General features: G+C 49.1%; 3 protein-coding genes across 16 annotated transcripts; 2 read left to right on the top strand and 1 right to left on the bottom strand.

Annotated features, from left to right (window-relative positions):
* Window positions 1-143: 143 nt before the first annotated feature.
* On the top strand, window positions 144-3,118 carry tvp23b (trans-golgi network vesicle protein 23 homolog B (S. cerevisiae)). The gene is made up of 7 exons (XM_062474149.1): window positions 144-278; window positions 1,035-1,111; window positions 1,205-1,349; window positions 1,446-1,535; window positions 1,800-1,925; window positions 2,011-2,139; window positions 2,243-3,118. Exons 1-7 carry the CDS (start codon window positions 267-269, stop codon window positions 2,267-2,269), a joined length of 606 nt encoding a protein of 201 aa, XP_062330133.1. The 5' UTR covers window positions 144-266; the 3' UTR covers window positions 2,270-3,118.
* Window positions 3,119-3,186: 68 nt separating this feature from the next.
* On the top strand, window positions 3,187-14,068 carry exoc7 (exocyst complex component 7). Of its 14 annotated transcripts, XM_062474135.1 has the most exons (22): window positions 3,187-3,429; window positions 3,583-3,648; window positions 3,758-3,942; window positions 4,058-4,163; window positions 4,308-4,530; window positions 5,343-5,510; window positions 5,928-5,939; window positions 7,817-7,909; window positions 8,453-8,521; window positions 8,993-9,138; window positions 9,771-9,923; window positions 10,241-10,339; window positions 10,550-10,612; window positions 10,767-10,833; window positions 11,720-11,758; window positions 12,166-12,231; window positions 12,354-12,474; window positions 12,649-12,744; window positions 12,870-12,933; window positions 13,019-13,060; window positions 13,193-13,326; window positions 13,690-14,068. In XM_062474135.1, exons 1-22 carry the CDS (start codon window positions 3,370-3,372, stop codon window positions 13,790-13,792), a joined length of 2,175 nt encoding a protein of 724 aa, XP_062330119.1. In that variant the 5' UTR covers window positions 3,187-3,369; the 3' UTR covers window positions 13,793-14,068. The 14 variants fall into 14 exon arrangements, with proteins under 14 accessions (XP_062330119.1, XP_062330124.1, XP_062330120.1 ...); XM_062474140.1 differs by lacking the exon at window positions 8,453-8,521; XM_062474136.1 differs by lacking the exon at window positions 5,928-5,939.
* Window positions 14,069-18,477: 4,409 nt separating this feature from the next.
* On the bottom strand, window positions 18,478-21,071 carry LOC134031298 (galanin receptor 2a). Its single transcript, XM_062474873.1, has 2 exons — window positions 20,555-21,071; window positions 18,478-20,354 (listed from the first exon to the last, which is right to left on the bottom strand). Exons 1-2 carry the CDS (start codon window positions 20,893-20,895, stop codon window positions 19,472-19,474), a joined length of 1,224 nt encoding a protein of 407 aa, XP_062330857.1. The 5' UTR covers window positions 20,896-21,071; the 3' UTR covers window positions 18,478-19,471.
* Window positions 21,072-22,263: the final 1,192 nt, after the last annotated feature.

Consider the following 22,263-nt stretch of genomic DNA (forward strand, 5'->3'; position numbering starts at 1 on the left):
TAATGTGCAAAATAAATCTACAACATAAAAATTGTAGTCGTGGTGTTCCTTACTATTCGGTGTGTGCTCAAACGTTTTTTCTGGTGCTGCAACTTTTTAAGTTGGGAGCACCAGTGCTACCAAGTAAAAAAGTTAATTTCGAGCCCTGCTTGAGAGAAACAAATAATAACTTTTATTTTGAAGTAAATATTTCCAAGGGTCTTTCAGGCGGCAGCAGGACTCCTATACCGGAAGTGTAGCCTGGTAGTTCATTTTTTGTTTTCGCAATGATGAGACTGGTAAGTAAAGTTGTAAATATTATTTATAATATTATATCTTAACATATTTATATTTGATTTGACACCTATTTTGACATTATACATATGGCACGAATAATTGTATCATGTAGCCAGTTTGAGTAATATGTACCTGACGAAATATCTAGCTAGCTAGACTAAACTAGACGGCTAGCTTGTTGTTAGCCAGCTGGACAAACTGGACCTCATTCAATTCTATCACAACAATCAGTCTTGCGCACTAGTTTACAGAATTTAGAGTCTACATTTTAGACGATGTTTGCCCTGTCAAAGTATATGATCATTACCAAAAAACGAACAATAAACGTGTTGCCTATGCTAATGCTAGTTACTTTTTTAGCAGAACAGACAGATCGTAGCTAACCCAAACAGTCATCAGCTAGTAGCGTATAATTGAACTCCCAATAATATGTGTCCTATTTAGCTAGCTAACGTTAGCTAGTCTACCTGTTGATAGGTTTCATAAGATGGAATTTTGGCAGCATCCAGAAGTCCGGTTTTCTTAAATCACAAATCAGAAAGCCCATCAACTGCAACTCCTGAACTCGTCTCTGTGTATGAAGAATGAAACAGGTTGAAGTCGAAGCGTTAACGGTTAGTTGTTTTTGACAGTGTAGTGCAGTCAGTGAAATCCCCATCTATTGTCTGCCACAAATGTGACCACGTCAATGTCATAGAAGGGCAAGACGTCTGTTATAAATCTGTTACACACTGTGCCTTCTTGTTTTTTTATCCTAGGATTCTAACGATGATGACGTGTCATTGTTTGATGCAGAGGAAAATACGGGCAGTAAATCGAAAAAGACCAAAATAAAGTACGTTTATGCAGGTCATGAACATTTAGAAATGAGTATACACGGATCAAAAATAGATATACCATTAATGTCCACGCCACTGTGATTTCCCAGACATCCAGTGGCATCATTTTTTCACCTGTTCTTCCGTGTGACTGCCGTCCTGGTTTACTTGCTCTGCGAGGTTTTGAGTAGCAGCTTTATCGCCTGCATGGTCACCATCATCCTTCTCCTGTCATGTGACTTCTGGACCGTGAAGGTACAGAAGTACTGTAAACATTTAGTAAAACTTGAAATGTATTTTGTTCTGGGTAAGTAACACGTAGGTTTTGCGTTGCCTTGACAACCTTTACAGAACATCACTGGCAGACTGATGGTAGGCCTCAGATGGTGGAACCAGGTGGACGATGATGGTAAAAGCCATTGGGTGTTTGAGTCCAGAAAGGTACCGTTCTATACTAACCAATGTCCACCGTGATGGAAAAGTCACTTTTTGGATTGGTGTTCGTTCTTGCATTCTGTCAGATTAACATAACAACATAGTCCTTCACTTTTTGGATTGGTGTTCGTTCTTGCATCCCCTCAGATATACATAACAACATAGGATAAGTCCCTCAAGCTTTGACTTTCAAGGGAAATGGCATTGGTCAACATGGCAAATGTCATCTGCAGATGTCTGTAGTTTGCGAGTATCCTGTGTTCTCCTCAGGGGCCTGCCAAGCAGCTGGGCTCGGACTCAGAGTCACGCATCTTCTGGCTCGGACTCATCGTGTGTCCCGTCCTGTGGGTCATCTTTGTCTTCAGTGCCCTCTTCTCCTTCAAGATTAAATGGCTGGTCAGTTCCCCTGTCTGTCGACAGGTTTGTTCATCAGCTGTGTGACGTGCTGGACCCTGGTCTCATCCGTGTCTTCTGCTTGCAGGCCGTGGTGATCATGGGACTGGTGCTACAGGGGGCTAATCTATACGGCTATGTGCGCTGTAAAGTGGGCAACAAGACCAACTTAAAGAATATGGCTACTAATTACTTTGGACGTCAGTTTCTCAAACAGGTAGGTCCTACTTGCAAACCTTTAAAAAAAAAATATATATTTATATTATAATCGAACCAAATCTGCATTTAATGCTGTTTTCCCCCCTTGTTTTCTTTGACAGGCAATGGCTAAAGAAGAGGAATCCTAGAGTGGAACTACTCAACATATGTTGCATTAATCTTAATGCTATTATATAGACTTTTACTAGCACAGTGATGCATAACCCCTTTGGAACATTGCAATACCATTGAGGTATTTTCCAATTTCAAACAGCGATTTTAATAATTCAGGACAGAATTCCTATGTCTGAATGTGTTTTCCTAAACAGATATTCAATTCACTCAAACGCACCTATTTAATAGAACTTTTTTTCTGTTGCATATTAACTTTTACTTTATAAAATGAATTGTGGTTTTAAAGATAGTTATGGCACAAACAATTTGTTTGTACAGTACAGGTGGTTGTAAAGTAGTGCAGTATCAAGTATAATTGTAAATATTTATTTATGTAAAGGATGATGTGGAACATTGTGTGTAAATACATTTATACCGTTTTGTGGAAAGACATGTATATTTGAGTGATTTGGAATTCATAGTATCATAATGACATTCTTCCAAATGTCTTTGTACTGTTCTTGAAACCTGCTGTGTAGATGTTGGATATCATGAGCCGTTACGGTAGCTGCATGATGATGGCATATTTACAATGCGCAGTTAAGATCCCCCATGGACTTGCTTGGGTTTGAGAAAGGACAGTACGGATTAACCTACATGCGTTAAGGTCTTCAGTTAAAAATTGACATCGATATACTACGTGAGTGTGCTGTGCATTTGTTCAATTGTGAACTTATTTCATGCATTCAACTGCTTTACTCTGTCTCAAGTGTGACATCTTGTGTTAAGTTCACGCACAAAACCCAACGTCTACATGTATACTTATGAGATTTTCCATTGCCGTAATTCATGCATCAATTCTGCAATAAACTTTTTTAACTGAACGTCAATGAGTAATGCATATTTAAATGAGATAATGAAGACAAGCCATAGGAGGCAAGCTTTCCGCCACAACAACAATGGCCGCCGCGTATGACATCCCTCGAAGCCGGATAAGGAAGCGATTTTCTGTCAGCCAAGCCCAAGTGAATGTGGGGTCTTTGTTTTTATTTTGATGAAGAGCGTTTAACTTCGCTGCATTTGCTATCACAGTTGTTTATTTTCACCCGCTACTGCTCCAGTAACAACGTGCAGAATGATCCCCATTGAGGATGCGTCTGCGAGGAAGAGGGAGATTGAAGAAAAGCTCAAACAGGTCGGAAATGGGATCGGAAAGGGACACAAGATAGGCTAGCTAACGTTAGCTAACTAAGGATTTCCATAGATACTATCTAGCGAGACTCCTTTACCAACCTGTCAAAGTCAAGTTTATAAAATGTATATGTTGTCAATCTAATTTCCTCCACAGGAACAAGAAACCTTGTCGTTCATCCGCGAGAATATGGAGAAAAGTGATCAGCTGACAAAGGGAATGGTATGTAAATAGCCGTGCCACACCTTCAGCTTGGCTCAACACAGGATAGGTGCTTTGCAGATGTCCCTAAGTTGTTTTTGGCCAATCGGAATATCCACCCTTCTCCCAGGTGTCTATCCTGTCCTCCTTTGAGAGCCGCCTCATGCAGCTGGAGAACTCCATCATCCCGGTGCACAAACAGACAGAGAACCTTCAGAGGCTCCAGGAGAATGTTGACAAAACCCTCTCTTGCATGGACCATGTTATAAGCTACTACCACGTGGCCAAAGACACAGACAAGATCATCAAAGAGGGGTGAGTCTTGGCTCAGACTAGCTTCGGCTTGCATCCCTGTTATGTTGACCTTCAACGGGGGTAGATACAGCTGTAAGCAATATGGCCGCTCGAAAACCTCTCTGTTTCTGCTCAGACCGACAGGCAGACTGGACGAGTACCTGGCCTGTATTGCCAAGATCCAGAAAGCTGTTGAATACTTCCAAGACAACAACCCGGACAGCCCCGAGCTCAACACAGTGGTACCACAAACACATCTCCCTTCTCCTCGTACACCCCCTCATTCAGACCGCCTCCCTGTAGGCTAACTGTAGGCCTGTCGGAAGGCCGGACGGTCAGGGCTTCTGCAGTATCGCTCCACGCCTTGTTGTGTCTCCCTCCCACAGAAAGCACGTTTTGAGAAGGGGAAGGAGCTGTTGGAGGCTGAGTTCCGCAGCCTTCTGACCCGCTACAGTAAGCCTGTGCCCCCTATCCTGATCCTGGATGCCATCGGCGTGGACGAGGAGCTGGAGGTCCAGGAGGTGGTCGTGTTGGAGCATCTCCCCGAGGCTGTGCTGCAGGACATCATCTGCATCTCCGGCTGGCTGGTGGAGTACGGGCGCAACCAGGGTACGCCGTCCTCATCGTTAAGATGTTTTACGATGCGTGACCCCTCCAAATCATGTCGTGGGAGCCCTCTCTCGTAGCGTAGGATCAGCCAGCTAACACTGTGCTATGCTCCGTTTCCAGGGTTTAGACCTTCGGTCGGATTGTTTGCGTATGTGATGAGGTGTTGATGAGCGGAGGAGGCGAGACGCTGGCAGGACATGGCAGTTTAGGCGTAGTGTTTGACTCGTCGCCCGGATGGAGGCGATGGCAGTGAGGAAGGAGAGAGGCAGGAGACAGAGGAGGAGGGCTCGTGGGCAGGATGAGTCAGGCAGCCGTCAGGATCAGGAGTAGAGGGAAAGTCGACCAGGGCGAGATGTCTTACAGTCAGGGTCTGCTCAGCTTCAGCCTTGCGTTCTGCAGCAAAGAGACCCAGTCATCAGGCATGTAAGTGTCAGTGAAAGGCTAGTAGACCTCCCTGATCCCCCCCCCCTTCCCCCTTCCCCCTGACCCCCCACCCCCTCCCCCTGACCCCCCACCCCCCCCCCTGACCCCCCACCCCCTCCCCCTGACCCCCCACCCCCCCCCCCCCCTGACCCCCCACCCCCCCCCCCCCTGACCCCCCCCCCCCCCCCCCCCTGACCCCCCACCCCAGGGTTAGGCTCTCAGTCGCTCCTTGATCTCCACCTGTCCTAACGTCCAGCCATGTTTCTGTATGGTAGCATCCAATGTGATTGTGCTCTCTCTCTCGTCTGTCTGTCTCTCTCTCTCGTCTGTCTCTTTCTCTCTCTCTTTCTCTCTCTGTCTCTGTCTCTCTCTGTCTCTCTCCCCTGCAGACTTCATGAATGTGTACTTCCAGATCCGCTCCAGCCAGCTGGACCGCTCCATCAAGGGCCTGAAGGAGCACTTCCGCAAGAACAGCGCCTCCTCGGGCATCCTGTACTCCCCCGCCGTGCAGACCAAGCGCAAGGACACACCCACCAAGAAGGCACCCAAGCGGCCAGGTCAGTCCCCCCCCCCCCCCCCCCCCTGCTGCGGATTTGAGCCGCAGGCCGCGTCTCTCTCACCTCCCACTGACCCCACAATCACCCCCCCCCACTTCGGACCATCCCAGATTCACCAATCGGGATGTTGATTTATAGCACACATGACTTGGTTACCAAAGATGACCGTCGGTTCACTCCCGGCTGAATGTAGAGAGAACCCGTTGATTGTATTCGGCTGCGTTCTATTTTTAGATCTCAGCTATCACTGAGAGGACCATCCAATCCCGGCCCTCTTCGCCCCAGTCGTTTAAGCTCATCAGTAGATGATTGTTCCACAATCTCGCTCTTCTCTGAGCTGCTGCGATATCATGACTAACCCCTCCTCCTTTCCTCTCTCTGTGATCCCCATGATTGTGATGATGATGATGATGACAGTCTACATCCCAGGTAAAGAAAAAGCTTTTAGTGTGCGCCTCGTCCTATGGCTTGCTTATGTTAACTGGGCGCCACATTTCACTGCTGAGAAGTGACTGCATGGTTTGAGGAATGTGTCTTTAGGATACCTGAGAAATATAGATCATGGATGTGATTCATGGCTTCCACAGTGAGGTAGACTTCCAGTAGCATAACCCCTGTGGCTGTCCTAGAGGGCTATTGCCCTTCAGTTTTGCCCTTCAAGTCTTAGGCCGAATCCCAATACTCTGTCTTACCCCTACCCCTTACCCCTACCCCTTAGTTTAGCCCTTGTGTCTCGAAACTGAGGGGTAAGGGCTACATAGCCCTATGAAATGAGACACCACTTGGTTACAGTTACATATATCGATGTCTCCAAAGCAAGTAGTGTTATGCACTGATATCAAACTAAATTAGTTTGAAATTCGCTAGATCAGGGCACTGATGTCTCGTCAGTAATGCCCGTTGGAATGCAAAGCCTCTGGAGGATAGCTCTCCTGGAACACAGCTGGCCAGCCGTGTTCTGAGCTAGTCCTTGTTATCTCACCCCCCCCCCCCCCCCGTCAACGTGAAGTCCTGTAAATGAAGAGTTGGTTGTGGTCAGGATCAGGTTAAGAAAAGGCTGTTGTCTCGTGTCAGACAGCTTCTTCTGTGCTCTGTGTGTTCTAGACAGTTGTGCTTCAACTTGCCCCATCTATGTTTTGTATCGTGTTGTTGAATTAGTTTGTCGTTGTCTTGTGATTAGTACTGGAGAAGTTTGAACACTAGTTAAAGCACGGTACCTTCTGTCATTGAACAGACAGATCAGAATAAAGAGATTTAGCTAGCTTGAATGTAAATTGCATGGTCTTGGAAAATTACAAAATTACTTCTTTGTAACAGTAAATCCGTAACTTAAAGAGTACCTCAAAATGGATGAATGAATTCAAATTCTTGATGAATAATTGACGTCACTCGTGGGACTGGTAGGTAAACTCTGCAGCATCATAGGGTCAGGATGCTTGCATACATTTTAGGGGTGGGAATCTTTTGGTACCTCACGATTCGAATCGATTCTTGGGGTCACGATTCGTAATTTTTGTTATTCACGATTAAAAAAATATATATTTATATATATATATATACCAAAAAAATATACCATTAAAATTTTTTATTCACATACATTTGTGAATCGATCAGAATTGCTAGCAGACTGAATCACGGTTCAAATGTGAATAGATTTTTCCCCCCCCCACCCCTAATACATAAGTAAGTAGGTTTATTTCATCTTATTTCTATCTGCTCGACCCCACAAGCTTACTAACTCACTAAGGGACTACTACGCTATGAATGCAACTATAACCTTGTTTGTATTGTGTATGAAATGTTCCATAGATTGGATGAGCTCTAGTTTAAACCGTGTAACTATGTAATAATAATAATATGACCTAAGTGTGAATGAATGTGATAACAATGCTGAAAATGAATGTAATATTAATTGGCTGTTTTGTGTTAAGCTAACGTGTGTATTTCTTCTTTTACCTAGTGGCACACACACCCTAGTTTGTCGACATGTATAGTCCTGCTGTAGTTGTTCTCTGTTATTGTTGTTGTTATTGTTTTGTAGTTGCTGGGTTAAGTTGTGGTTCCCACGGGCCCCACCCTACCCCACCTCCCTTCCCCACACACTCTCCTCAGAACTGGGATGGTTGCCGGTGGAGGGATGTGGCGTTTGTGTTTCTGTGTTTCCTTACTCACTTCCTAGCTTCTCTTCTTCCTCCCCACCCCCCCACACTTCCCTTCTCAATTTCTTTCCTTTCTTTTGGCTCTCTGGACGCTTGCCCCCTCCTCCTCCTCCCCTGGACTCTGTCTCTGTGTCTGTGTGGGAGCAGGGACCATTCGCAAGGCTCAGAACCTTCTGAAACAGTACTCACAGCATGGGCTGGATGGGAAAAAAGGGGGCTCTAACCTCACTCCTCTGGAAGGTAACGCCCCTTAGCCTAATCTGTGGCGTCTCTCTCTCCCTCTCTCTCTCTCTCTCTCTCTCTCCCTCTCTCTCTGTGGTGTCACCTGTGTTGCGCTCCCCAGGTGATCTCGGCCTGCTTGTTTTGGTTTCCGAACAACAGACACACAGGAACCTTCTTAGAGTCACGACAGCTGTTAGACGTTACTGGTGAAGACACGTTGGTGCCCATCTATCCCTTCTTTGATAATTGAGGATCTCTGAAGCGTTTGCTTCCAACAAGAGTCCTGGGATTGAGAAATAGCTGATCTGGTTTGTTTGGCCGCAACACGTCTAAAGCTGTAGTGACAGGTTTTTAAAGGCATTGCTAAGCCGGTTCCTGAGACGTTCCTGAGACAGAGACGTACACAAACGCCCCCAGCCCACTAGGGGTCCCCCCCCTCCCCTCTTCCCCCTGCCGGGTGCTTGGTGGTCGGGTATAGGTCTCTTGGCAAGTCCCAGGTGTAACACTTGGCCTGGTCTTAACCTTTAGTCAACGTGTCCATGCCACCAACTCACCCAGCAGGTCACGATCACGACCCACGGGTCAAACACCTGTCAGACGCCCTGACGGAGAAGCACGGGGCCGCGGCAGGTGAGTGACGGGGGACGGGGGGGGGGTACCTGGGAATGACTCACATGACAGCCGTTAACAAGATGTGTTGCTGATATCGTGTGTCAGTGGGTCGGCGCCGTCTCTGACGACGGCTCCTGTACATACAGGAAGTGGTAAACAGGAAGTGCTACACTGACGCTGTCCCACTGCACATAGTCAAGGCTATATATATTCTGGACAAAGTAGACATTTATTATGTACTCATATCAGTGTTTATCAAGTAAGTTTATCAAGTATGTATCTCTATGTACACTCACATCAAACCGATACTAAGACATAGGTTTCGGCTAAACCCCAAATGTTTACAATGTCTGTCTCCGCCCTTGCCTACCACCACAAATAGAATCTAATTCTGTGGGAAAAAATGCACACACATACTCGCACGTTGTCATGTCATGACCCCTGACCTCTCTCATAACCCCTGACCTCTCCACCTACCACCTCCCCCAGGGAAGGATGATGTCCTGGACATTGAAATCGACTCCTACATCCACTGCATCAGTGCCTTCGTGAAGCTGGCCCAGAGCGAGTACGCACTGCTGACGGAGATCATCCCCGAGCACCACCAGAAGAAGACGTTCGACTCCCTCATCCAGGTCAGAGGTCAAACTACCGCTGTGACGACAGCGCTGCCACGTGCGAAAGTCCTGGTGTTGACTTGGCGGCGCTGTGAGCGCTGACGGCTGTGTCCCCTCCCTGTGAGCGCTGACGGCTGTGTCCCCTCCCTGTGAGCGCTGACGGCTGTGTCCCCTCCCTGTGAGCGCTGACGGCTGTGTCCCCTCCCTGTGAGCGCTGACGGCTGTGTCCCCTCCCTGTGAGCGCTGACGGCTGTGTCCCCTCCCTGTGAGCGCTGACGGCTGTGTCCCCTCCCTGTGAGCGCTGACGGCTGTGTCCCCTCCCTGTGAGCGCTGACGGCTGTGTCCCCTCCCTGTGAGCGCTGACGGCTGTGTCCCCTCCCTGTGAGCGCTGACGGCTGTGTCCCCTCCCTGTGAGCGCTGACGGCTGTGTCCCCTCCCTGTGAGCGCTGACGGCTGTGTCCCCTCCCTGTGAGCGCTGACGGCTGTGTCCCCTCCCTGTGAGCGCTGACGGCTGTGTCCCCTCCCTGTGAGCGCTGACGGCTGTTTCCCCTCCCTGTGAGCGCTGACGGCTGTTTCCCCTCCCTGTGAGCGCTGACGGCTGTTTCCCCTCCCTGTGAGCGCTGACGGCTGTTTCCCCTCCCGGCCTGCAGGAGGCGCTGGATAACCTGATGCTGGAGGGGGACAACATCGTATTGGCGGCCCGCCGGGCCATCATGCGGCACGACTACTCTGCTGTGCTCACCATCTTCCCCATCCTCCGACACCTGAAGCAGACCAAGGCCGACTTCGACACCACCCTCCAGGTACGGCTCACACCCTGGCTCGACCTGTCAGGTCACGTTCGGGAGACATGTGACCTAACTACTCCGATACGATTGGCTGGTGTTCGGGCACGGCTCTTGTGGCTTGTTGGGTTAGAGCTTGTATTATTCCGGTTGATGCCTGATCACAGGGCGTGGGTTCGAATCTGTCTGTTCCTGTCCTCTCTTCTCCCCTCTCTCCCTCCTCTCCTGTCTCTCTCTCTCCAACTGTCCTTTCAATGAATAAAATCAGAAAGAAGGATACAAATATATCGACTTTTTGTTTAAATGTCACGGTGGTGGGGTTTGTGTTGTTCCAGGGCACGGCTGCCAGCACCAAGAACAAGCTGCCCACCCTCATCACCTCCATGGAGACCGTAGGAGCCAAGGCCCTGGAAGAGTTTGCAGACAGCATCAAGGTTAGGACCACCAGGTGACTCGTTCACCACCTTTCTGTGCATGTGTCCCAGATCTCTCTTTCATCTGACGGTCCTGTTTCTCTCCCTCTCGCCCCCTCTTCTGTCTCTCTCTGTCCCTCCCCCCTTCCCCTCTCACCCCCCTCTGTCTGTCTCTCTCTCTCTGTCCCTCCCCCTCTTTCTCGCTCTCTCCATCTGTCTCCTCCTCCACAGAACGATCCTGACAAGGAGTATAACATGCCCAAGGACGGCACTGTCCATGAGCTAACCAGCAACGTAAGCTTCCCCTTAGCCTTGTGCTCTCACACGCAGCCTGGTGTACGTCACAGCCTGAAGGCTAATGTGTCTCTCTCTCCCTCTTGTCTCTCTCTCTCTCCCTCTGGTCTCTCTCTATCTCTCCCTCTTGTCTCTCTCTCTCCTCCCTCGCCAGGCCATCCTCTTCCTGCAGCAGCTGTTGGACTTCCAGGAGACGGCCGGGGCCATGTTGGCATCTCAAGGTAGGCCAGGTCTACAGCCTGGACTGTTCTCTCTCTTCTCTCTTCTCTCTTCTCTCTTCTCTCTCCCTGTCTCTATCTCTCCCTGTCTCCATGGCTTAGGGTTATCTCTGCCGCCACACTGCCCCTTGCAGGTATCCATCTCCCAGATCCAGTTAGGTGTGAGTGGTCAGTGTTGCCCGGGGGCCGGTTGTCATGGCGTCGGAGTTAACCCTAGGTCCATGTGGCGTTGGAGGGCAGTGAACGTGTGTGTTGTCTGTGCCGAGAGTGGTCGACCATCCCATCTCTAGAACAGAGGGACCCCCCCTCCCCCTCTTCTCTGGTTGTGTCCATCAGCGTTTTCCACTAGTTCGACTTCCTCCTTCCTGTTCCTGTTTTGCCTCTTCCTGTACTGTGCTGACTCTTGACCCTCCTTCACCTCTCTTTCCCCTGCGAATGACACTGCCTTTCTCTGCCTCTAGAGGGAGCCCCCTACACACCCTCCAGTTTTTTTAGGATTTGCTGGGTACAAATGATTCAGCTTTGGGTTTAGAATTTACATTTCCTCCGTTTTCTTCAGGGAATAATTAATACTTGACAAATTAGTTTTAAGTCATTTTAGAAGAAAAAATAAACCCAGAAAGGTGAATTTTTAGACAAATATAGTATGCTATTTTGGTAATCCAGGGCTTTGAAGGGGGCTTCCCTTTTCCTTGCCAGGCTCCGCTCCGCTCCGCTCCTCCCTCCCCCCCCCCCACAACCATGTCCGCTTCGCTGTCTGGCTGTCAACTGTTGGCTACACTGCTTACTCTGCACTAACTAACCTTTTATCTAACCTTTTACACTTTGCTTCTCTTCTCTCTCTCTGTTATCTTTTTCCCTCTCTTTTGCCTTGCGTCTGCCCCCGTAGTACTGGGGGACACTTATAATATACCTATAGACCCCCGAGGTAAGACACTTTGGGGCCCCAGTGTTTTACATGGTCTGTCTACCAGATGTTGTTCAGATATCTGTATTAACATGTTCATTTACATGTGAGTAATAATGCTTGTTGGCTTAGAGAAGCCCATTGATGGAGACACTTATCATGCCTCAGGGATTCCATGTGAAGCTCTGGAGTGCATGTTATGGAAATAACGTTGTCATGCTACCATGGAAACTCCTAAAGCCCTGCTTCTAATCAAAAAAGATATTTGAATTGCAATAGCAAAGTGTATGTATGTACATGCCCTTTGGGATTTAGGGAGATTCATTTGTAAGATAAAAATGTATGTAAGAATTGCTCAAGTATAACATGACTATGTAACCAGAGGTTGGAGTCTGTACGTATGTTCATTCTGTGTTTGAATCGTTCAGAGACCAGCTCTTCAGCCAGCAGCTACAGCTCAGAGTTCAGCAGGAGGCTCCTCAGCACCTACATATGTAAGCACCTCACCTCGAGTCTCTAAGACAAAACTTCGGCTTGGTTTTTCGCGTATAAGCCACAATACCCAAAGAGAGAAGTCCAGCTTGGACGTTTCCTGAATGCAGTTGTTGTGTTCCAGGCAAGGTGCTGGGGAACCTACAGCTGAATCTGCTCAGTAAATCCAAAGTGTACGAAGACACGGCTCTGAGCGCCATCTTTCTCCACAACAACTACAACTACATCCTCAAGTCTCTGGAGAAGTAGGTCACAGCACCAGCCTCCGCCCTCACACCCATCCACACCATCCCACGCCTCTCACCTTGATATCTGGTCTGTCAGCACCAGCACCACCAACCACTTTATGGACGTCAGTCACCCGGGTGGCATTACCAAGAGATGTGTAACCCCTGTGTGTGCGTGTGTGTGTGTCTCAGATCAGAGCTGATCCAGCTGGTCACAGTCACCCAGAAGAAGGCAGAGGGCTCCTACAGAGAACTGATCGAGCAGCAGGTCCACATGTACCAGCGCAGGTGCGTTCAGACAGCATGGCCTCTGGAACCCCTGCTCAGATCTCCCCTCTGTGACCTCGCTGTCACGTGAGCTGTGATTCTAAGTCAACCACGTCCCGGCTCATGCTGTGCTGTCTGTTTTCTAGCTGGCTCAAGGTCACCGAGCACCTCACCGACAGGAACATGCCGGCATTCCAGCCCGGCGCCAAGGTGGTACTGCTGAACAGACACGGATCACATGGTTGTCTCTTGTCAGATGTAGTTGTGTGATTTTTCCTTTTCTGTGTATCTCTAGCTGAAGGACAAGGAGCGTCAGGTTATCAAAGACAAGTTCAAGGTAAGGTGATCACCCCTCTTGATGTTTTCCCTCAGCTTACCGTGAAAACGCATAAGTCTGTACTCTGGGTCTGGGAATGCAGGGTTTAACGGCTGCGTCAGTATTGATGTGACTCTCTGTCTCCCCCGGCAGGGCTTTAACGATGGTCTGGAGGAACTGTGCAAGATCCAGAAGGTCTGGGCCATCCCAGACAAGGGCCAGCGGGATGCCATCCGCCAGGCCCAGAAGAGGATGGTGTCAGAGGCCTATAGGAACTTCCTCCAAAGGTCAGTCACTAGGATTACTTCCTACTTTTATGACCGTTCATCTTCTAAACGTGTGTCAGTCTTAACCCTTGTGCTGCCTTCGGGTTACATGACCCAAAAGTTCACAACGAACCATCGTTATGTTTACTCAATTTTACCCAATACAAAAACAAATGGCATTTTATTTTAACCTTCGCAATGTGGGGGGTCTGAGACAGCCCGACGGTTAAAAGAAAATGCTTCACTTTGTTTTTGTATGCGGTAAAGTTGTCGCAATACGACGGTGGGTCACAATGACTGATGGGTCAGAATGACCCGAAGATAACACAAGGGTTAAGACCCGGTGTTTGACCCCCAAAAAACGTTGATCTGTTTTTTCCACAGATACACCAACATCTCATTCACCAAGAACCCTGAGAAGTATAACAAGTACAAGCCTGAGCAGGTGGAGGAGATGATTGAGAGGCTTTTTGACACCTCAGCTTAAGACACACCCATTGGTCACGCCTTCTTAAGCCACAAACACTTCCTGACACTGATTTCAGTGTGCGATACACCCATTGGTCACGTCTTCTGAACCCTCAACCAAACCCCAAACACTCATTTCAGTTTCGTGGATCATCTGCTACGAAGAAAAGACCTCCGTCAAATCCGTCATCGCCTTGTGTCTGATGAATGTTAATTTTATTGTATAAAAATAAATGTATTTATATGTAGTTGACCTGTGAGCACCTCGATCTAATAAAGCAAAGCCTGCGATTTACTCAAGTTGATTTGTTTTGTAGGTGAGCAATTTAATTACAGAAGGACAGTGAAACTCATAATTGGCTGGAACAACTAGTCGGTGACAACAGCAAATCTAATAGAAAAGCTATTATCTGCACAGAATACAATTACTGGTGTTTCCTCTCCTATCCGTCTTCAACTCTGCGTCAAAACACGGCGTTTTAGAAGGGACAAGATGAGTTAGGAAGGTAACTCTACCAGCAAGGTAACTGTTTCTGAGGGTTAATGTGAAACTTCATACTTTATTCTGACCTTGAAATCTCATTCGTTTTCAGCTGTGGTAAATGTGAGAGTAAAGCATCTTCCCCTTCTTGCTGGACCTTGTGTTCGAGGGAGAAGAGGGCCTCGTGTGTAACATGAGGCTGAAACCATGTGCTGCTGGAGGGTTCTTGATACAGCCATGAAGTTCTGTTCATGAAGACTGGGTGGGCACGGAGGAGATCTGCCTTCCAAGTTCTAAGATAAAAGTCAGCTGGCTGAGCGGTTAGGGAATCGGGCTAGTAATCAGAAGGTTGCAGGTTCGATTCCAAGCCATGTGTAAATGACGTTGTGTAAGGTTTACCTTGTGGTTCACCTCACACATGCTGCACACTGATTCAACTATTCTGTTCACAATAAATTCACAGACGGCTTGTTTTCTTCTAATAACTGGAACTTACACTTTCAAACTGTGTAGAGAAAATAGACAGATCCACCCCACTGGCATTTTTTTACATTTACATTTAGCAGACGCTCTTATCCAGAGCGACTTACAGTAAGTACAGGGACATTCCCCCAAGGCAAGGCACTTCACCCTACTTGCCTTGGGGGAATGTCCCCGGAATTACTGTGGGTGAGGGGGGGCTGGAGGAGAGGGAGGCTGGAGGAGAGGGGGCGGAGGAGAGGGGGGCTGGAGAAGACGGAGGCTGGAGGAGAGGGGGCTGAAGGAGAGGGGGGCTGGAGGAGAGGGGGGCTGGAGGAGAGGGAGGCTGGAAGAGAGGGAGGCTGGAGGAGAGGGGGCTGGAGGAGAGGGGGCTGGAGGAGAGGGAGGCTGGAGGAGAGGGGGGCTGGAGGAGAGGGGGCTGGAGGAGAGGGAGGCTGGAGGAGAGGGGGGCTGGAAGAGAGGGAGGCTGGAGGAGAGGGAGGCTGGAGGAGAGGGGGGCTGGAGGAGAGGGGGGCTGGAGGAGAGGGGGCTGGAGGAGAGGGGGCTGGAGGAGAGGGGGCTGGAGGAGAGGGAGGCTGGAGGAGGGGAGGCTGGAGGAGAGGGGGGCTGGAGGAGAGGGGGCTGGAGGAAAGGGGGCTGGAGGAGAGGGGGCTGGAGGAGAGGGAGGCTGGAGGAGAGGGGGCTGGAGGAGAGGGAGGCTGGAGGAAAGGGGGCTGGAGGAGAGGGGGCTGAAGGAGAGGGGGCTGGAGGAGAGGGGGGCTGGAGGAGAGGGGGCTGGAGGAGAGGGAGGCTGGAGGAGAGGGGGGCTGGAGGAGAGGGGGGCTGGAGGAGAGGAGGCCGGAGGAGAGGGGGCCGGAGGAGAGGGAGGCTGGAGGAGAGGGGGGCTGGAGGAGAGGGGGGCTGGAGGAGAGGGAGGCTGGAGGAGAGGGGGCTGGAGGAGAGGGAGGCTGGAGGAGAGGGGGGCTGGAGGAGAGGGAGGCTGGAGGAGAGGGGGGCTGGAGGAGAGGGAGGCTGGAGGAGAGGGGGGCTGGAGGAGATGGAGATGGAGGCTGGAGGAGAGGGGGGCTGGAGGAGAGGGAGGCTGGAGGAGAGGGGGGCTGGAGGAGAGGGGGGCTGGAGGAGAGGGGGGCTGGAGGAGATGGAGATGGAGGCTGGAGGAGAGGGGGCAGGAGGAGAGGGAGGCTGGAGGAGAGGGGGGCTGGAGGAGAGGGGGGCTGGAGGAAAGGGGGGCTGGAGGAGAGGGGGCTGGAGGAGAGGGGGCTGGAGGAGAGGGAGGCTGGAGGAGGGGAGGCTGGAGGAGAGGGGGGCTGGAGGAGAGGGAGGCTGGAGGAGAGGGGGCTGGAGGAAAGGGGGCTGGAGGAGAGGGGGGCTGGAGGAGAGGGGGCTGAAGGAGAGGGAGGCTGGAGGAGAGGGGGGCTGGAGGAGATGGAGGCTGGAGGAGATGGAGGCTGGAGGAGAGGGGGCTGGAGGAGAGGGAGGCTGGAGGAGAGGGGGGCTGGAGGAGAGGGGGGCTGGAGGAAAGGGGGCTGGAGGAGAGGGGGCTGGAGGAGAGGGAGGCTGGAGGAGAGGGGGCTGGAGGAGAGGGAGGCTGGAGGAAAGGGGGCTGGAGGAGAGGGGGCTGAAGGAGAGGGGGCTGGAGGAGAGGGGGGCTGGAGGAGAGGGGGCTGGAGGAGAGGGAGGCTGGAGGAGAGGGGGGCTGGAGGAGAGGGGGGCTGGAGGAGAGGAGGCCGGAGGAGAGGGGGCCGGAGGAGAGGGAGGCTGGAGGAGAGGGGGGCTGGAGGAGAGGGGGGCTGGAGGAGAGGGAGGCTGGAGGAGAGGGGGCTGGAGGAGAGGGAGGCTGGAGGAGAGGGGGGCTGGAGGAGAGGGAGGCTGGAGGAGAGGGGGGCTGGAGGAGAGGGAGGCTGGAGGAGAGGGAGGCTGGAGGAGAGGGGGCTGGAGGAGAGGGAGGCTGGAGGAGAGGGGGGCTGGAGGAGAGGGAGGCTGGAGGAGAGGGGGGCTGGAGGAAAGGGGGCTGAAGGAGAGGGGGCTGGAGGAGAGGGGGCTGGAGGAGAGGGGGGCTGGAGGAGAGGGGGGCTGGAGGAGAGGGGGGCTGGAGGAGGATCAGGGAACACTGTCAACACAGCATGCTGTCCTCACTGCCCCAACAGGCTCCACACCAGAATCACAACTTTCTCCGACCGCTCGACTCCTCTGAGGTGATCACGCAGAGTGCAGAGGAGCGTTACGTGTGTTTTACTGTCCTGTGGCAATAGACTCCAAAGCCCATATCATTCCCAAGGGAAAGCAGGAAAGTCTGGGTTGTCGGATCCTGTTTTTCCACATGGTATTTTAGGCGTGGTTGAAGAAGTCTATCTCAATAGTCTCTCTTGATGGAGCTTGCGATGGGTTCATGTCATCTGAGCAGCCGACATCATTTTCTGCATGTGTTTCTTCAGTCCGGCAACCGAACAGGAAAAACAGTAACAGTATCGAGAAAGTGCTGACAACAAACGTGAAGATAGATGGATATCCGGTAAACTCATAAACCGGGTTTGAATTTACAATGTAGTTATTTAGAGTAATGAGGCCGGGCACCAGCAAGAGGCAATGTCCCTGTCGGTCCCATTACTGCAAGTGTAGCGCTGGCTTTGTGGCTGGCTCATTACAGCTGCCAGACCTCACCACCAAATCACCTCAGCGCCAACACGACTGCTGGAGAGGAGACACAATCAGGGTGCCACCAGGGCCCTATGACACTGCTGGGGACACGAGAGCTCATTACAATGTGTCTGCTGAGTGGAAATTGGAAAAAGGTGGAAGCTTAACCTTAGTATCTTTGGATTCCTTACTTATCAGACTGACTTCTCATGGGAACTTTTAAGTGGACCGATTTTTGTTCACCTGTTGTATTTTGCACAGGTTGTATAAGTGTCACTTTATAGGAGTTTTAAAGATTGTGCGACTATTTAAAATCTATTTTCTTTAAATCAATCTCTCCAATTTATAGTTCGGAGAGCACACATGATGAGGGATTTAAGTGTGAGATCAGGTGTAAAGATATCTTCCTACGAAGGTTGTGATGGGTCCTCATTTCATACCCAGTCAGTTTGCAAGCTTGTTATGCCTACAAGTTCTAGTATTATTACAGTCAATGCCGACTCCAGCTGTCATGCCCAACGGTAGGAAACTAACTTTGAGATCAAAGCCTTTTCTATCTGGCATTTCACTCAATTTTTGCATGTACTGGAGATGTCTCCTTTCAGACAGACTGTTGATCCCATTGAAAGACCGATGCGAAAGGGTTGCATAACCTAAGAAGTCTGATTAGGTTGATTGTGCATGTCTCGCTCTTGAATCAGAATGATGTGAGGTGCAAAGGAGGGCTGTTTTCCTTTATTCTGTATCGTGGGAGTTTTCTTTTGCTACGTTTTTCTTCCCAACACCCTCTTGACAAAAACATGCCGCTCATTGTTTGCATTCCAGAAAACGTGTGCGATAGAAGGTTTCCATGCTGAGATAGCAAGAGAATTGCCAGGATGCAAACAGAAAAATAATAGCGAATGGGTTTTACATGGAACGTCAACCCGGCACTAACATTTGAAAGATAAATCTAGCAAACTTTCTAAATAAACCCAACACTGTACTGGTGGTCATGGAGACAGGGGCTGAGATACTAGATACTCACCCATCAAATACACTGATCCACACACGAGGCAATGGAGAAACCAAATGGATTTATTTCCTTAATGGTCGAGGTGCTATGTACACACATATGCCAGACTACAAGGATACAGCAGGTTTTACACTTCAATGCAAACAGATGGACACCTCATATTAAATAACTAGTTTCACAATCCTAACATGTTTTTTCTTCTTCAGGTGGCAGAATGAAAGGGTAGGGTACTACTTTCATTCTGCGTCCGTTTGAGTCACCCAAGTCTCGAAGGCTGTCAGATTAACACTATCGAAAGCAGCACAGTCCACACGTCACATTAAATGAGCCAGCAACACTCGCTTTTTTCCACTGACTGTACAAAATCATGCTGCACATCATTGCCAACAACACGAAGCAGTGGCTAGATTAGACTAGCAACATCCATGAGAGTTTACTTCTTTTTGTTTGTAATTTTGTATTTATTTTTGACCTGTACATGACTTGGTAGATGCAAGTTACATAACGGCTTGTGTTTAAACTTATTTTATAGACCAGTAATGGCTACAGCTGTTTCTTCGCTGTTGACACAGGCCTCCAGTAGAACTTTACAAGACAGTTCTCCTCCCACAAAATTGCCATAATTGTTTCAAGATACTTCCAATCGAGAGAAATGAACCATGATGATGTTCCATCCTTCTGACATTTTGCTCACAGTTTTACTTCATAAGCAACTTCGTAGGAATGTTTATTGAACGACAGAATCTGTCTATTTTCTCTACACAGTTTGAAAGTGTAAGTTCCAGTTATTAGAAGAAAACAAGCCGTCCGTGAATTTATTGTGAACAGAATAGTTGAATCAGTGTGCAGCATGTGTTAGGTGAACCACAAGGTAAACCAACGTTTAAATATTAGAGATTGAGCTCCATGTTTCATTCACCTTGACAAGGCTGCATGGATCAAGCTCACTGACCTCACACGAGAACGACGACTGTGACAAGTGGATGATCTTGCGACACGCTAACACGTTCAGCCTCTTCCTATCAAGTCATTATTTAGAAGCCAGGAAATGACACAAAACCAACCCTTGGCCCCTCGTATGAAATTTACACATTGCCTTTTTTGGAAGTGGTATTTTCTGCTACTAACTGGTTTTCGTGTGGTACCACCACGGTCTCTCTCTGCCCACTGGGGATCAAACTGCCAGTCATGTTCTCACTGCCAGTCATGTTCTCACTGCCACTGCTCTGAGGATCCTGCCTGCTGCCGCGGTCCATCTGCAGGCCCGTCTTCAGCCCACGCTTGTCTTCCGCAGTCCCGCTCTGAGGCTGGCTCTGATTGGATGTTTCACTGGACCCGCCCTCCACACTGCTGACCGTATGAACCGCCTGAACCACATGCACCTTGTTGACCACGCTCTTCCTGAAGGCGCACCCAAACACCTTCCGGAAGCCTTTGCGGAAGTGTTTGGACACGAGGGCGTAGACGATGGGGTTGAGGCAGGAGTTGGCGTAGGCCACCAGGTGGGAGAGGATGCGGAGGACGTAGGTGACGTGGTTGAGGGGGAAGCGTCCGGACCACATGCAGAGGAGGACCAGGTGATGGGGCAGCCAGCAGAGACAGAAGAGCACTGCCACGATGATGATCATCTTGGTGACCTTGCGCTTGGCCCGCCTGATCTCCGACATGTCCTTCATGGGGTCCACGGTGGTCCACAGGTAATGGATGGTCCGGGCGTAGGTCAGGCTGAGCACCAGGACGGGGAGGAGGTAGCCAAACACGAAGGTGCAGACGTCCATTGCCCTGCGTTGCCGGGCCTCCCATGCGGGGATGCAGAGCAGGCTGCCATCCAGGTCAATCAGCTGGTAGTAACTGAGGTAAGGGGAAGAGAAGACCAGGGACATGCCCCACACCAGGCAGATGGATGTGAGGGCGTTCCTAGGCGTCCTCATCTCTCTGGAGCGGAGAGGGTAGCGGATGGCTAGGTACCTGTCATACAGAGGAGCAGTAAGAAGTCTTGTGTTGACACAGAAAATCACTTGTTGTACATGATCTTATCTATTATTTTAATCTAGGTAAATCGACTTACTTAAACACATAAATATGGTTGTTTTGGTTGTTTTTTTTACGCTAGAGCAATAAGCCTTTTCAAATTCATAACTTCTAGTATCTAGTTCAACGACACGCACCTGTCAAGTGACACCGCCACCAGCGTAAAGATGCTTGCGTACATGGTCAGGAAAATTATGAAGTGTACCAACTTGCACACGAAAGAACCAAAGACCCACTCGTCTAAGGTGTAGATTGTGGCTTGAAAAGGAACGCAGAAAACAATGAAACACAAGTCTGCCACTCCGAGGTTCAGGATAAATAAGTTAGTTGTCTTCATGTGTCCGTTACGTAGCAGAACTGCAAGGACCAGGCAGTTTCCAACGGTGCCGACCAAAAAAATAAGCGAAAAAGCCAGAGAAATGATAACAGACTCGGGTTTCCACGTCGTCGAAGAGTGGTTCAGTGAAGACGTATTCATGTTCGTATTTGGAAAAATTACCTATTTTTTACTATTAAGAAATACTTGAATATTACGCGCCAGCGCTTTCATTTTCAGATGCTGCCACTCTGAAGATGCAGTCTGCACCAAACTTGCAATCTACTCCCTTCTGCAGACTGGAGGTTTTGGCGGTCATCACTACCCAATTAAATATAACCTGTATTCGCATTTGTTTAATTTAATTCATATCAGAGGCGACGAAACACTCCGATCCCACCATGTTTGCTGAGACATGATGCTGTAGTCTGCGCCTATCTGAAAGAATCGGCTAACGATTTGAGTTTTGACCCCCTCCATCTCTCTCTCTCTCTCTCTCTCTCTCTCTCTCTCTCTCTCTCTCTCTCTCTCTCTCTCTCTCTCTCTCTCTCTCTCTCTCACGTTCTCCCCTTTCCCTCGGTTTATTCTTCACTATCAGTGGAGGTTTCAGCATATTTAATATAGAAAGTAGATTTTGTTGGTTTTGAATTCACCTCTTTAAAATTTAAATATTAATGTATTTCAATGTAAAAAAAATTCGGATCCAAAAATGCAAGGTTCAGAAATTCAGGTTGCTTAAATTAAAAAATGTTAAGGCGAAAAATGTTCACTTCGAATTCACCTTTTAAATGGAACAAATAGCGACGTGGAAGACTCAACAAGGTTTTGCATAGTAAAAGGGACTCGTTTATCTACATCCATACGTTTTTGTCTGTTACATTAAGGCTACGTGTGAATTGTTTAATGCGTCGTTTAGTAGGCTATTGTGGATTAATTGACAGTGTTTTCGAAAGTTCTATATTCCCATGCACCTTAGCTACATAGGCAGACTGATAGTCCTATCTATGTGACTCGACATCACATGCAGGTTTATGAACAATATTTTTTACTTTAATCTAGGCTACCTCCATCAACGTGATTTCTGTTTTAATTTAATTTAATATGGCTTTTCAATTAACCGCTTTGTTTACCTGTCTAGCTACCATATGAGTTACAGAGGGAATACACGTCAGGCCGTTTTTTCACCTGATATAATGTGTACCCCCCCCTAACATGCAAAGGGTCTGTCCTGCCATCATGTGTGTTATGTAGATTTCTGCTCTTTTCTAGCAAAAGTTACAGAGGGGGCAGGACAGACACTGCATGTTAGAGGAGGAGCAGACATGTCCATATTATCTCAGGTTGACGTTGTTCATTGTGACCAAAAGAACACAGAACACACATGATTGAAGAACTGATGCGCCCTCTGCTGGTGAGATGTAAGTGTGAAACAGGTCGCCAAAAATAGTTCAACTGTGTGCACTGTGCATACAGCAGGTTTTTCTATACTTAATAAAAATGCTGGTTTATGTTAAAGCAATTCAGCATTTT

The sequence above is a fragment of the Osmerus eperlanus genome, chromosome 12 (assembly GCF_963692335.1).
Source record: "Osmerus eperlanus chromosome 12, fOsmEpe2.1, whole genome shotgun sequence".
In the NCBI taxonomy this organism is placed as follows: domain Eukaryota; kingdom Metazoa; phylum Chordata; class Actinopteri; order Osmeriformes; family Osmeridae; genus Osmerus; species Osmerus eperlanus.